The sequence below is a fragment of the Varanus komodoensis genome, unplaced genomic scaffold (assembly GCF_004798865.1).
Source record: "Varanus komodoensis strain SLA01 unplaced genomic scaffold, ASM479886v1 scaffold5, whole genome shotgun sequence".
Lineage (NCBI taxonomy): Eukaryota > Metazoa > Chordata > Lepidosauria > Squamata > Varanidae > Varanus > Varanus komodoensis.
The window spans coordinates 47,776,269-47,793,094 of NW_025336087.1; the positions used below are offsets into that span (position 1 = coordinate 47,776,269).

Here is a 16,826-nt window from a genome sequence, read left to right on the forward strand (position 1 = left end):
AACAATTTTCAGAGTGAGCAAGGCAATTTTCTGCAAAGTTTTCATCCTTATTGAAAGGCTATGTGAATGCTTATTGTTAAGTACAGAAAAGATGGGCAATGGCACAGAACACACACACACACACACACACACACACACACACACATGCAAGTCATACCTTGCAGCCTTCACATGTGATGACCCCATAGTGTATTCCGGAGGACTTGTCACCACAAATTTTGCATGGTATCACTTCAATTTGTGCTAGAAAAGAAACAAAAGAGTTTGTGCATGCTTGACAATACAATTTTCTCTCTTTCTTCCTTAAAGTTGCATCAAGGAATAGATGGATGGACAAGCCCTTTTCCTGTCCAGCCATCAAAAGGGACTGTGAAATTGTATCCTACATACTGTATATTCTCAAACACTTTCTCCGGTTTAATTTTAATAGCACAGAGCTTCTCCTGTTTCTCTTGAGGGTGCTCCACAGACTTCACCCTGAATTTACTTCTCCTGACATTAAGTCCAACTTCTTCTTTTGTTAATTACATCTCATGAAAATCCATTCTTATTCTTTCCAAATTAGTCTCTTGCTTCTCATTAACCTTTTAATAATTTTTCAGGCAGTTATCTTGACCTCTCCCACAACCCTGGGTAACGTACTGTGCAATAACAAGCCCTCTCTGTGCAGTTCATATCATACAATCACAAATACATACATTAGGTTTCTACAATTTCCATGAAATTTTCTGTGACAAATAATGAGATGCTGTCAAGGATGTCAGTTGTTTTTATAAGCAAGTGCATATTTGTACACAGAAACAGCAAGATTGTTTGCATTTGGGAGGTTCTAGTGGCACCCCCTTCCATTTCTCAGTGTCAGTTCTCCTTATGGTGACCACTTACATGGACTAAAAAAAAGATCAAATGAATGCATAAAACTTATATTACCAATGTATCTGTATATATGCACAATAATTATCCTGATTCAAATAGAGATACAATACATCTCACCACAGAGAGAAAGATTGTGAACAGGTTGGTCCTGTGTGTGATTGTTCAGTCTGATCTCCAGGTGCTAACAGTTGACGGAGAGCTCAAGGCCCCTGCACTCTTCTTATGGTTTTTTCTTAAATCCATTTTGGAGCAGACAGCACTACAAATATAGGTTAGTCCTCTGAATGCCCTGGAACCCAAGGGCTAGCTTCTCTAAATCAGGACACGTGACCCCCCTACTAGTTTTTAATGTGGTAAATGCCTCACTTTACCAAATCATCACATGCTGCATGTGATGTATGTAGCCATAAAGCAATTCAGACAAATCTTGCAGCCTCGCCAAACTTCACTTTTGCTGATCTGACAGTATGCTTCCTGTAAAATTCAGCATGACTTAAAGCAAGGATGGGGAACCTTTGCCCTTTGTGCTGGGTATGGCCTGTGAGAATTCTCCATCCATGCTGCAAATGATGTTAGGGTGTTTCATAGTGCTTGAAATGATCTTTGTAGACATTTAAAGGGGTTTGTAGAAATTTAAAGGAACAAGAGAAATGTTTAATGGTGTTTGTGTGAAAAAATATTACAGGATACCACATTTAAGCCTACAGGATACCACATTTAAGCCTACAGTGGAAAACATGCATTTTCTCCTGTTTATTCTTTTCTTTTGCATAAGCAAAATGTGATGAAAAGCTCACCACTCAAGCATTTTCCCAGGCAAAAGAAAGTGAGTCATTCCAAAGGACTGTCACTCAGACAAGACACTGAAAGTGTTAACATGGATGAGGAACTGTTAAGTATGTATTACACAAGAAGGGAACATCAAGAAATCAGTCCTTATGATATGCAAGTCAGAAATCCCAGGAAAAACGGCCCATAAAAGCCAGCAAACACAGAATTATATTTTATAAATACATCACAATGTAATTATGCTATATGGGAAGATTTGTGACTAAATGAAATAATTTCTTAATAATTACTTTTTGGCTGATTCATATGGCACAGCCACAAATGCTTGCTATCCAAACGTTGTACACAAAGGAAGACATTCATTATGGACAAATGAATCACATGCTGGACTCTAGAACATAGGCATGCATATGCTTACTGGGAAAAAGCCACTTTTTAATCTTTTCTTACATGTATGAAAAGTGACATGTTATCACTTCTTAATCTTCTCATATGACACATGGAATGAGGAATCTAGTTGGGAATTCTACCCCCCCCCCATAGTGGTGTGCAAATTATTGAAAAACGTCCCAGTGTGTGTCCTCTGTGAAAAGAGAGGCTATTTCCTTCTGGACAGATGGTGAAGGGGGAAGGGGCCAGCTGCAGTAGTCTCTGTGGTCCTGCAAGCTCCCAGGACACATTTCTCAGACTGCATGGCAACAGTGCCTGATATACAATAGATTTCCAGCTACTCTGGGGAGCTGAGCTGAAATTTCCTGGAAAAATGTAACTTGTGGAAATTATATAGCAAGTGTTGCTTTTTAAAACAAATCAACACATTTGTTTACGTGTCTGTTCAATACACTGGGACCAAAGGATAATGCAGTTAGCGCCCTGGGTACATGGGCTCTCTAAGCTGCAGCCTCACTTGCTCCACAGACAGCGATTATGCAAATGAGGGGGACTTTCAAGAGCAGACTGTGATGTGATATTTTGATAACTGGAGGAGATCTGCTGATCAGAGGGAAAAAGGCAAAGAAATCTTCTGGAAATGCCTGCAGACTACCTGCAGTTCCTAGGATCCTGGTCTGTATTATTATTACTTATTCTGAGAACCTATCTTCCCAGTTGTACAACTCTTGTGCAGGAATATTAACTATTGTTTTAAAAGTGAGAAATGTCAGAAAAGCTACCCATTCGCACACGCACATAGCAGTGGCCACTAATTTTGCAATTCATTATTATTATTATTATTATTATTAGTCTGACAGAACTTGTTGGATCAGACCAAAGGCTTATTTGGCCAAGGATTTTGCTCCCACAGTAGTCAACCAGGTTCCTGTGGGGAGTTCTCTTGTCTCATGTTTACTAGCAACTGGTGTTCAGACATGTATTATCCTGAACTGAGGCTAATAGCCTTGCCCTCCATGAGTTCATCAAATCCTGTTTTAAACCTGTTCAACTTCATGGCCATCATTCCATAGGTTAAGCATATGTTCTATGACAAAGTACTTCCGTTGTCTTCCCTGAATCTTCCACCATTTCTGCTCATTGGTTGACAATGGGTTACAGTATTATATGAGACAGAGAGAGGGTGAGAGAGAGGTTTTCCCTGCCCACTTTCCCTATTCTTGCATAATATTCTACCCCTCAGTTGTATTGCCTCACTCTTACGCACCCTTTTTATACGCTATAGAGTCCATTTGGTCCAAAACATTTCAGATCCCTTTATCAGTCTGGGTGATCTTGTCAGCAGCACCTTTTTCAGCTGCATAATATCCTTTTAAGGAATGAAGAGCAGAACTCTACACAGCATTACAAGTTCTGTAAACCCTGCTTTACTATATTGGCTGCTTTATGTTTCTATTCCACAACTCCAGGATCAATTTTCTGGGAAATCCTTGCTACCAGTTTGGATTTTCTTTTGCTTCAAATATGCTTCATTTTACATTTGATTACCTGGAACACATCTGCTGTTTTGTTGCCATCCTCCCAGTCTGGAGAGGTTGATGCAGTTGCTTAGCTGTCTCTTTTTGCCACCTCACTGTTTACCCCTAACTCTAGAGCATTTATAAAGTGAAAAGTACTAGTCCTAGATCACAATACAGAATCATGAGGAGCCTCACGCCATTGGGACAACGGGCCATTATATACCTACTTTCTCTTTCCTGTTCTTTAACCAGTTGCTGATGCATAAGAATCCTGTCTCCTCTTTTTCCTTATTGCAGCCCACATTTGACCACCACCACCACCATCATCTGGGAATTAATAAATAGTGGGATGCCCATTGATCTACAAGCTATCTACTGTTAGCTTGTAGATCTAACAAGCCCATATGCCCATTGATCTACAAGCTATCCATGAGACAAGTTTATCATGTCAACTAATTTTGCAAAAAGCCCCTGAGCAGCAGCAACTAAGCATGCTACATGCGACATGTACAGTTGCACAGGAATCGTGCGCACATTTCCCAAAGCTTTTCAGGACCGTTTTGCACATTGGACAGAATTGCTGGATTCCCTCCACATAATTCCCCATGAGCTCAGTTCATGGTTGAAATGACCGATGACATTGCTGCATGCACCAGTCATGGTAGGTGCCTCCACAGCTGCACGGAATTGCGATGCCCCCAGTGCTGGTAAATTCACCCTTTTTGCTGAACGAGCCCCTGCAATACGCATTGCTTGGAGGGTGTGTATTTCCCACTTGCGAGGGCGCTTTCCATGAGGCTGAGGGTCTCAGCAAGCTCAAAGGCCACCAGTGTGGTGGGAAGCTGATGGTGCCACTGCTAGTGAGAACCCCTCTAATTAGGGAGGCATGTGAATAGGCCCGGCGGAGCTGGTGCACTGCTGACTGTACTAGGAGGCGGCGTGAGGCAGCTGCCTCAGGCGGCACATTTTATGTGTCATAGAAGAGCAGTACATTATTCGTAATTTACAGTTTCTGATCTTACTTCTACTGCCAAGGATGGGAAGGGGTGCTTATGGGAGTGTTTGCCTCGTGTACCGAAATAACGCAGCTAGCTTACATTCTGGGGAGGATCAATTTGCTGCTCTGTCTCAAGCAGCACAATCTCTTGGGCCAGCCCTGGGCTGGAGTCTATCCAGATAGCATTATTGTCAGCTGCTGGTCAAGTACTGCAGCACCCAGCCAAGAAAGTATTCAGTTGCACAGCCAAGAACAACAGAACCAACACTGCAGGGAAATGAACAAGGGAGACCATCCTGCCACCATTGATCTCTTGGCTGTCAGCTGAAAGACGCCCCCTGCCCCGGACTCTCCCAATGGCTTGAAGCAGCAACTGTGCTTGTTCCTTTCGTCAAGAGCCCAGCCTCTGTATGCAGAGCCACTGGATGGCTTGTATGAATCATGCCTAGTTCTATTTCAGCCATAGGAATGAAGGGGCAAAGTCTGTCTGAAACGGCCTCCACAGTCCTTGACTGCAGAGATTGGCAGGGCTAGAATAGTTGTGTTTCCCATCTTATAATTAAAGCCACTAGGATGTACCTAATGCTGTGGAGGAAAAGTACTTCCATCTGCTTGTTACAACTAATGGAAAAAGGATGGGGAGAAAAGCCACTGAGCAAATTCTCCTCTTTCTCTCTCTCTCTCTCTCTCTCTCTCTCTCTCTCTCTCTCTCTCTCTTTTGTAGTACGAACACAGTTTAATCAGTGCCTCAGTGCCAGTGATAGCTCATGCAACAGGCCCCATGGCTAGCCTAGAAAAAAGAGATTCAGAGATGCAGACTCTATGGCGTTCTCCTAGGACTTAGGCACTACTCTTTTGTCTAGAAGACAGCAGGACAGTTTAAAGGCTTGTAACAGAAAACTTGAGTCAATTAACTGTACAGGCCAGAAGAAAAAGAAGCTAGTGTATTCTCTAAAACATCTTGAATTACTGTAATTAACACCCAGTGTACCAGGTTTCCTTTGCAGATTTAATGATTGCCAGCAGCTCCTACACCTTGTTCACATTGCAGCTTTGTTCAACAATCTAGAACTAGGTTTCCCTCTCTCACTCTCTCTCTCTCCCCACTCTGCCCTTCCCCATGCAGCTGACCAAATAGTACATATTGTGCTTCTTTCCTTCCATTTAGACACACGATGAATTTGACCTGCCAGGTATGTGTAAGGAGGCAAATTTGAAGACTTGATGTGTTTTGCAGAACAATGAATCAGATCCTGTATTATCTTCTTCAATTGGAAGAGCACCTTCCATCAGCGGAAAGGGATCTTATTCAGCAGGGGAAGGTAATTTTCACAGATCTTTTGCTCTTTTCCAAAGCACCCCCTTCATGATGTCCTCTCAACACACTGCTCAAGGTGGGGGCCAATGAAAGTTGCTTCCCCTCTTCCACCAGTGGGTGCATTTCATCAGTAAAATCTGCTGAAGGGACTCTCGACACGTTCCAACTGATGCCATTTTAATCTCACAGTGAAAGCAGGAAATCTGTGCTTGCCCAGTGCAGTGATGTGGCCGACTTTATTCACTCCTGATTGTGATACATTGTCATTTTGATTAGGGGGGCTTATTTGTGTGGACAGTCATTTCTCTGCCTCTTGAATTATCTCTTTTCACCTGTACCAAAAAAGCAGACTATTTCTTTACAGCTAAATCCTAAAGCCTCCTTTGATGAGGGTGCTTACCTAAGGTCATATCATGGGCAGAACTGCTATCCCTTCATGGAGTTAACCCACTTTTTCTTCTCATGTTTAGCAGGTGGCTGAAAAATGACCAAATCACCATTCTCAATCCCACCTCCTCAATATGCCAAAACATGTGCATATGTACAGAAAAGACACAGACCCACAAGTGACTTTTTACATTTAATAATGCAGAACAAGAAATTCTTTTCACCCATGTGCATCCCAGGAAGCTGTATCTATTCTTGGCTTCAAACCATCTTTTGAGTATCATTATATTAAGTGCCCTATTTTATATGGGCTTTTCCAGGCAAGGCACTTATGTCCTCACCATCCTTCGCTTACAGTCATTTGTGGGCCCTTTTCATGATGTTGCCATTTTCCAGGTTCTCTCCTCATTTTCATGCCCCCCCCCTTTTGAGCAAGGAACATCTGCTGTTAAATATGAAATGCAAAACACCAGCATGAAAGTCTTGCGCACTGCTGGGATTCTGCTGTGCTACAGCACCACCTTGTGAGTGGGCAATGGAATATGCAGAAAGGCAGAGAAACCCAGAAAAAAAGTGTAAAAGAAAATCAGAAGATGAAGCCTCAGTCAAGTGGAGGGTTAAACGGCTTATGCAGAGAAGCCCTAGGATATCAATCTGTCAGTGATGTTGATCTTGCTTGCTCTTTAATCAAATAATTAAGCCCCATGCAGATGACATATCCATGTTGATCTTAATTGCTCATTAATCAAATGCATAAGCCCTTGGCAGATAACATATATAAGAGGGGTGCATGCAAGGGTGTGGGGACAATTTGACATCATGCCCTCTGGACCCACCCTGGACCTCTGCATTGCAACTGTATTTCTGCATGGAGCCCACATGTATACAAGCTTCATAAGGGCTTGATCCACAGAATCTGTATCCTGAAAAAATGCAGGGTACAGATCTTATACAGCAAGCCAACACACATGCATCTTTTACATGAGCTGGTTCTGCACAGACGGTAAAATGGATGCAGGAAGACGCCAGTGGGTGTGATCCCAGTCTTGTGTGCAGTGCGGCAAGCTGCTTCGTGGTGGGGAATGGGGCTCTTCATGGGCTGCAGAGCATCAGTGGCTGGGGCCACATCCACTGACTTCCTCACCCCATGCATTTTGCCTGTCCCCATGCTCAGAACTCCACACCCCTCTTCGTGGTGGGGGGTCATGAAACGCAGAGAGAGTGGCTGAGACTTGCGCATACCCCTCGGCCTCCCCACTGGGTGGCCCATGGAGGATCATTCAGCTGCCATCTTGAGGACTGGCTCCTGTAGCTCCTGGATGAGTTTCTGTCTCCAGGCACCACCTGTTGTTCTGGCTTGGACAGCCGGTGGGGTGCAAGTGGACTTAGCCAGCCCTGCTGGCTCTCTGGCCCAGTGCCTGACCTCTAGTGCCACCCAAATCCCTGCTGTCGCTTCTGATCTGCAGTTGGGAGACCCTGCATGCACACACAGGCACATACACAAACCAGTAGTGGGGCAGGGGGAGTTATCTTTGATCTCTGATTGGAGATAACTGCAAGGATCCCTCTGAGGAAGGGCTTAGAAGCAAAATCCTGCAAACCTAGTGGAATCCAAGGAAAGCCTCATGCAACAAAAGCAAGCTATGAAATCACACAGCGTTCTGCACAATGACAGCATATTCTAAAAATTTCACTGGGTATATTCAAACCATGCACATTCTAGACAAGATTTATAGCCATTCCGTTGTGTTGCAACATCTGGTAGGCATGTCATGAGGGGAGCCGGCTGGAGCCAGGGGTCAGGCTAGATAGCCCAAGAGGTCCCTTCTGACTCATTCTGTTTCTATGTTTCTATCTCAGTCAACAATAGGTGGGGCTAAGAGGAAACCTCCAGGGCTGGTCCAAGGCAAAGGACAAGACAGCTCTCTTTGCACATGCTGCATTGACTGGTTCAGGTAGCTGAATGTTAACCCTGATAAAGGATGTTTTCCTCTGTCACACCTGTGGGCTAGCTTAGAGGCTTGGGGAAAATGATGGGGAGCTGCTTCCAGCATCTGCTGCCTGAGGTGGTGGGTGGACTCTTGAACCCTTGCAGGGTATGTCTCTAGCCTAGCAGACTTGCTTTACTTTTCTCCCAAACTCCTGTCAGAAACCATTTCTGAAATTCATGGTCAAAAGCAATTTGCCATGTGCCACTGGAGGGCTGCAGCTAAGTATGACACAACTCTGGACTCCTACATCTACTTCCCTGATTCTCTGGACCTCAACTCTCCCTTACTACTGTATAAAGGTAAAAGGTAAAGGTTGCCCCTGGACGTTAAGTCCAGTCATTCCTGACTCTAGGGGGCGGTGCTCATCTCCGTTTCCTAGCCGAGGGAGCCAGCGTTTGTCCGCAGACAGTCTCCGTGGTCATGTGGCCGGCATGACTAAACACCGAAGCGCACGGAACGCTGTTACCTGCCCACCGAAGTGGCACCTTTTTATCTACTTGCATTTGCATGCTTTCAAACTGCAAGGTTGACAGGAGCTGGGAGAAAGCACAGGGGCTCAGCCCGTTGTGCAGATTTGAACTGGCGGCCTTTCGATCGACCAGCCGAGCAGCCCAGCAGTTTAAACCACTGCGCCACCTGCATCCCTTTACTACTGTATACAGAAGTAATGAATGTAAATGTAAATGAGAGACCTTGTAGTTGTTTTTTGAGTTCCTGGACAAAGCATGGTTATTGAATGAAACTCTAGAAGACACATGTTGTGGGCCCTTTGTGTGGCCTAAGAGACTACAGGGAAGACGTGTTGGTTTAGTATCACTTTGAAGAAAGGCTATCAGTGAAAAATAAATGGAGAATTATTCATTCAAACTTACTAGGTCTCAGGATACTGTTTCCTTGATACAGCACACTTCCCTTAAAGAGATTACTATTGTAATCCCAAATATTATGCTATGCAGGCCATCTCGTATTTTAACTCATCAGATTTAACGTTCGGCATATAAGCTCCTGCAGCTTTGCTTGGTGTTTATATAAGCTGCCCAGGCTATGCCTGTCTAAATAATGATGACCACCTGGTTAAGCAGTAATGGTCACACTTTTCATCACCTGGGTGGGATTTTGCAAACATTATGATTCCCCACCCCAACAAGAATAGATATATTTATTTCTGTTTACTTATTTATTATGTGCTCCATTCTCCAAGTGTTTCTCAATGCAAAAATGCACACACAAATATAACAACTCAACATAAAACTGAAAACAATTTAAAACAGCCAAGAATAAAACAAAAGTCAAACAAACTGTAGAGTGCAAGGAATCCAAAAAGCATGAATGTATTTTTAAAGCTGAAAGGCTAAACTATTTTCACTTGGTGTCAAGAAAAGCCTCTCCAGGTAGTGTGTTTCATAAAAAGCATGCAACCACGGAAGAGGTGCTAAAACCAAACATGCTCAGTTCAGTTCAGTTCCAGGTACCTGCTGTACACTAAATGAGCATGACTGCACTAAGGACGCAACATGGCGTTCCTACTCACAGCAGGGCCAGCATCTAGGGCAGGGATGGTGGGCACCTGTTGAGGCCTTGCAGCCCTCTAACAAGAGCCCCTGGACTTGCTCCTTCTCTTCACCACGGCCACCTGCTTGTTCGCCTCTTCCCTGGCTGTGGCTCTAGCAATAGTGGTGAGGAGGAAGAGAAGTCCTGCCGCTGCATCCATGGCTCTGCCTGTCAAGCCAGCCATGGTGAGAGAAAGGACAACAGAAGCCGGTGGCGACGGTGGTGAGAAGGCAGATGCACTGAGGAGAGGCCTATTGAGGGCGACCAGCAACCTTCTCCACCTGGAGCCGGCACTGACTGACAGGCTAGATTATTTGCTGTTTTCTGTAGATTGTTTTTTTCTTCCCAGGTGTATATTCTTGGCCTATTAAAAATGTGCCCATAATGCACTTTGCCAAAGTTTCCATGAAGAGGCATCTTAAATATAACTATGCAAGTGCTAGAAATACCTTGACAAGGGACCTGTATTTAACACCTGGAAAACACAAAGGTCTTTGTCTGACCCCGATGCTAGCAAAGGGGGGGCCAAGAGACTGTGCAGAGGGTGCTGGACCGGGGGGGGGGCACTCTCAGTGGCATGTACAGCTAAAAGAGATCAGACATTCCTTTCTGACCCAATCTTTGGGAAGGATTGGGCTTGCAGACATCTGCTGCCTAACCCAGAAAGCTGTTGCTTTTGCATTTTTTTTCTTCAAATGGTCCTCAGCTTTGGAGAGGCAAGCTTTCCTTTCCTTCAGGGTGTCCGTGTGCAGTCATCAGCTGGCACAGGACTGAGTTGCAATTGGGTACAGTAGGAGCAAGGGCCCTGGAGAGCCAGTGAGAATGAAATGAAGGGCAAATGGAAATCAGCACTTCACCTTGTAGCAAGCCTTTCAGGTTTATATTTAAAAAATGCACCCGGGGATCACCTGCAGGCACCGCAGCATCTGCAGGCAAAATCTTAGGCTGGATAATCTCCTCAGTCATGGTGTAGCTGCCAGAATTAGACTAGAAGACAGTGGAAGAAGGGAAAAAGTGTTTGGGGACATTGGTCTGTACCAGGTAATTCTGTAGGGTTAGGGTTCAGTCAGTCTGCAACACACTGCCCAAGATCCACATTCCTTTATTCCACATGCTACAGATAGAGCTAGGACAGATGAAGCAACCTGGCACAATCAAGGAGATCACCAAGACTCCCTCTTTGGTATGCCAGATAGTCCCAACCATCGAAGAACAATGGGCAGTGGTGCACCCCTGTAGATCTTCTGAAGTTCAGCACAGACCATGTTGGAGAGGACCATGTACTCCCAACACAAGAGAACCTTTTCCTGAAAGTGACGGGGTCAAAGTATTTTCTAAACTGGATGTCTCAAGTAGTCTCTGACAAACTAGATTACTCCACAGACAACATTTATAACAATCTTTGGGAGCTCTTGTTTTCAAACACTTGGAGAAGTTCTTCTGAGGCTTTTCAGAGATGGCAGAACACCCCAGAAAGAATCACAGATGACATCTTAATGAATGGCACTTCAGTGCAAGGCCATGACAAAATGCTGGCCATTGTCTGAATCGGCTTCCCCCTTGAGCGAAACAAGAGGAAATGCTTTTTTTGCACAGATGAAACAGAGTTCTTGGGGCAAGTAATCACACAGTATAGATAAAAGAGATGCCTAGCGAAGATAATTGCTACCACTAAATCTTTTACTGGAATTTGCCACATCCTGGTTGTTGGGGGCAGATCAGATGACTGCTATTCCAAAGAGAAAGAACATCATTTCCAGTGCCCAGTCTTATATTTCTAGGGTGCTAGCAAATCCACAGTGGTGAGAACTGAAGCGTGGAACTATGGGATATGTGGAGTTCTGCTTTAGCCTTATGATTCATAGTGGATACAAGCTGCAAAAAATGCTACACTCAAAATAACAAGGAGTGCTTTGCTGACATTTGAAGATTTGGAATTTTTTTAGATAGCTGCGTAGTCTACCTTATTTCAGTCTCCTCACACACCACAAAGCCTTGGTGACCTCAATAAAAGGAAAGGTTTTTGTGAGATAGCAATATGATTCCAACATCTTTCAATAAGAACAATGAGATTTAATGTAGCAGATACCTTATCACAGAGCAACACAATTCAAATGTACACTTACAAATTAGAGGAGGATGTTAGGGATCATATCTATGCTATGCATGTTTCTTTACCAGCATCTGAAAATATGATTTATCACCAGTCCCAAAATGCTCTTCATGGAGTCACAACTTCAAGAAACTGTAGCACACATATCAAGAGGGTCTAATACCTGCAATGCTTCAGAGATGCCTAGAACATACATTAGTGACCAGGAAAAAGTGGAATGCCCAGATCATGTTCTGTTGAAAGCCAGCATAGAAGGCTTAACATAAGCCGATGGTGTCTTCCTCCTTCTGGAAAGGTGCAATGTTCAAATGTACAAGTAGTACTTGAAACTCAACTTAAATCTAGTGAGCCTGCTTGAGTCATCTTGTAAGGACCACAGGTATTATGTTTCTCATAACAGGACTCTCCATATGGGTTCTTCTTAAACCTTTGAAATTCAAGGTCTAGATCTACAAACATTATCAGCCCACCATAGATAACCTCTGTGTGTGTGTATGCATGCATGTGCGCACACGCACACACACATGAACACGTGTTTATGGTGGGACTGAAAACATACCATTTGACACTTTTTGTCAGTGGCCTAAATCCTTTTCCATTCTTCTCAAAATGAACAAAATAATAAAAATATTTTTTTTTACCTGAAGAAAAACAAAGCGTACCGTCTCAGTTTATGACAAATCATTCATTCATTAATTTAATTTAAATTTAATTAAAACATTTCTACCCCGTCCTTTGCACAAGCCTCAGGATGGTATTCATCAATTCATCCATTCATTCCCCTACATACAACTTCTCACACACCCTCAAAAGATGCTACATTGGGCTGTGAAACCCTCTGGAATAGATGTGCTGGTGATGCAGAGAGCCGTACTGGGGAAGAAAACGTCTTGTTGCTCTAGCAGTCCTGCTAGAAAGAAGTTGGATCCAACCCCACATGCAAAGACTATGAATGCTCATGCAGACTTTTACAACATGCACAGAGATAAGATGAACCGAGCTTAGGAAAAATGAGGAAATGAGCATAACTGGACAGAATCTTCCTATTCAATTACCAGTCTTTAAGAAAGCAGCTCTTGGGTCAGCAGTAGCAGATGTAGGAAAAGGGCATTCTTTTTAAAGCTGAAAACATGTTGTAGCCTCCTGAAGCTCATACCCTGTTATCTGTCCAACCTTAATATTCTTGATTTTTTAAAGAACTATTATTTATTTATTTAAAACTTTTATACGCCATCTCATCACTGACGTCTCAGGAAGTTTTACAGCAGCAATACAATTAGATAAATAAATTTAAAAAATAAATAAAAAATCGACTCTTTGGATATTAGCAGAACCATGGAAATAAATTGACAAGAGGGGGTAAGGCTTCTTCCAAGGGCCTGGGAGCAATGGTGCAGGTAGACAATTTTAGACTTTAGACAGGACTCAATCCTAGACACGTTTACACAAGGTCTACAACTTCTAGCATGCTTTAGCCAGTCATGCTGCCCAGCCAATGCTGGGAGTTGAAGCTTTTCCTCTTTTGGAGCATGCATAACCTTGCACCTTTAACGCTTGGGAAGGGGGCTTTAGGCATCCATCTGTCCACTGCAGTTCTGAACATATTTCAATATATTTTCAATATATATGTTCAACAGATGAACAATAACATATTTCGTCTTCCCCGTGATATGCACAAACAAGACAGCAACAAAATGTGTGGTTTCGCATTTGAATCAGACTGAAATCACACCACCGTCAGAACTGCAGGAATAGTGGGGCATTTGCCTCTGTTACCCTGCTGCCCCAATCCGCCAGTGCTCTGTGCATGGCCATTTGAGTAGGGGAAGGAAGTCCCCAACACCAGCCGCACCATTGCCTGGGAACTGGCCAAAGAGAAAGCAGCTGGGCTGCTCATCTTTCCCTACTCGTGCATGTTCTTTATATATGCTGTGGTTAGGGCTAGTTCAAGACATCTTGTGGTCTGAACCAAACAAGAAGAAGCCACGTCCTCCCCTTTCGATGTACAAAAGCTAACCTGACAGAGTCTTTCTTCATCACTGGTGATGGAACAGTATTTCCCCGCCACACCTGAGGGCATCGCACAAATTTAGGGCCTGCCAGACAGCTTGTGCAGAAAACAAACGGCCTTCTCTAAAACCTTGCTGCTTCCTCCCAGCATTGCTGCCTTACTGTGCCTAAGAATAGGCTGGCCCTGGCTGTGACCGTCCAGTTTTCCTTCAGTGTCTAGAAAGCACTTTCAGCAATTTTGTTTTGAATTGGCAAAAGTGTGGTATTTACCTGTAAAACAGAAAGAAAATGATATTTTGTGGGTTTTCACTATTTGGCTACAGGACAGTGCTGCCTAGAGGTTATGTAGCAAAAAACAGGAAAGGAAACACTTTCTGAGACAGAACTAAAAGTAGATACAATGGAGCAACAGCCAATTAATCAGCTTGTGTAGAAAAGCTCGCGGTCATATTCCTGAATGTCCACAGTTACATAGGCTGAGGATGAAATACTCCATTACATGGAGTGGGAGAGAAAGATTGCTTCAGCTGGACCTTTGCGGAATTGAACAGTTACATGGAGTTCCCAGCTGATAAATGATGTGTCCAGCATGGCAGAAGGAACAGGGGCTGTGTATCCACCACCATGTAAAATAGGCACAGAATGCTGGACAATTCTTGAACAAACAAATAGCAAGATTCTGCACTGTGTGGAACAGCCCAAGGTTGCAACATAAATTTGTTCTTCAAAAATAGGCACCACTAGAACTACAATAGACATCAAACCCTTAAGCAACCGAGTACACTGCAGATCTACAGGTTCCTAACTAAAATGAAGGATGGAGGAATGGAAAAATGAGCATTCCTGATGGGTATGGCAGTAGTGCTACATCTGGAAGTGCAGGCACTCATCACAGCAGTCTTCCCAGCCGGGGAGTCCAAAGCTCTTGCATCCGTGCCGACCCGTATCAGCAAACCGGTTCTAGCCGTTTTTATCTCCACCAGGAGATGATCTTTGCTGAGGCTGATGGGCTCAAGAGCCTATTCAAGACACCCCCAAATACTTTGCCTTATAACAAGTAACATTTTACTTGACACTGGAGCTTATGTAAATTGGGTTGAGCTAGTTTAAGCAACCTCTAGCTGCCTTTCCCTTGGATAAGGAAAAAAGGCAGAAGATCAGTGTAATAAACCATGATATGATGACAATGATGGCAATAGTACTGATGGTGTGATGGATTTTCCAGGTAGCATCAAATACAATGCTTTCTATTGTTGCTGGGAAAATTATTGCTCAGCAACACCCTGCCTTGGCACCCCCTGCCATGCCCCCAGCTAGTGTAAGGCTTGCAGCGAAGCTCACAGAGAAGTCTGAGGAGGGCTGCTGGTGGCAGCTACGTCAGCATTCCTGCTACTGGAAAAGTGCCATTGCTGTGTCCCCATGACCCCTAACTCCAGTGTGCCATGGTTTAATACTTGGAGAGATCCAGAACTTGCTTTTCATGCTTTTAAACACAATGGTAAGATGCAAGGTCCTTCTGCACTGAAGCACTGAATGTAACCGCATTTTCACAGAGTTTTTGCATACGCTGATCACAAGACCCATCATTTCATGCATTCCATGTTGTTACACAGCTGTCGCCAGACTGTGCAAACACACCCCTCAGCTGCAGTGGGCCGGGCCAGCCTCCCTCTCCCTGTCCCTTTTTGATCATGCCAGTCAAAGAACAGCAGGCCCGATAACAGGAAAGCCTAAAAGTAGCTTTGAAGGTCATTGTGAATTTTCAAAAAGCAATGCTATCTATCTGATGCTTCATTTTAGCACTTGAAGGGTTCTGCTCCTGGTCAGAGTTCCGACTATTTTCCATTCCATTATCCATTTCTTAATCTTACTGGGTTTGCTTGGCAGTCCCGATGCAATAAGACAAATGCATTACAGCAACTGTCCTTGATTTGCCTTCAGATATGAAGAACACCATCTTGCTGCGGAATACTTTTTGTTGAGTTGATAGTTTCTTTATCTATTTACAACTCTCACCAAAATAATAGTAATAATAATAAGCCCTGAAAATAAGCAACCAGTGTATGTATGTGTGTGTGTGTGTGTGTGTGTGTGTATAGCAAACAAACCCACGTCTACGTGCTGTTCAGCCTACCTGATTAGTATTTCCCCCCAACCTAATAAATCAGGATTATGAAAGAACGGGGGCAGAGTCAGACTCACCACTTGCATCTCTTTTAGGCTGAGCTGATAGTCAGACATTTTAGAAACGAGCCCTGGCTTTTTTTAGTGGAGTGTCCTTTTTGCTGCTCTCCTTACTGCACCTGTGCTGAGCCCAAACCTGGAGTCTTATTATTTTTTTATTTAGAAAATTTCTATGCCGCCCATTCGCCGAAGCCTCGGGGCGGCTCACAAAAATCTTATTACATTTCATTAATAAGATTAAACAAGCAGGGTGTTAGTGACACAGATTGCTCCATTTCATTAAACAAGACAATAAGCTGCTTGTGGAAATGATGGGTAAAAGGCTGTTCTTTGGGCTGTTCTTCCATATTTTCGGTGGTCCAGATTCAGTTGGGAGGGATAATAATAATTCCAGACTAACTGAAGCTTGTGGCCTACAACTCAGTAAATGGCTTGGATTTGAGCCTATGGAAAGGAGGGTTTTTCCAGGTAGCCTGCAGAAGTGGAGGTGATTCCAGGGGTAGGACTCATCCCTGGGAGAAAAGGATCAGACATTCCCTCTCTGTGTACTGTGGCCCCAATCCAGACCAAGTGCCAAGCAGTTCATTTGAGTAAATAAAAAATACACAGGGACCTGCATGCCACACATCTGACTTGTCACCACTTGAGCAATGGTGGATGAGGTCTCTTAAGTCCAGGACACCAAGAGAGGTTCAGAGGG

The 16,826-nt window shown here is 43.8% G+C and overlaps 1 protein-coding gene across 2 annotated transcripts in view; it reads right to left on the reverse strand.

Annotated features, from left to right (window-relative positions):
• The window catches only part of RORB (RAR related orphan receptor B), a 158,590-nt gene that overhangs the window by 47,995 nt on the left and 93,769 nt on the right, over positions 1-16,826 (reverse strand). The window contains exons 1-2 of one of the 2 annotated variants that reach the window (XM_044446386.1): positions 5,685-5,715; positions 158-243 (exon numbers count right to left, since the gene is read on the reverse strand). In XM_044446386.1, the coding sequence (XP_044302321.1) occupies positions 158-243; positions 5,685-5,715 (117 nt within the window). Of the gene's footprint in view, positions 1-157; positions 244-5,684; positions 5,716-16,826 lie in introns of those variants that run through there. The other variant, XM_044446387.1, reaches the window with a different exon arrangement.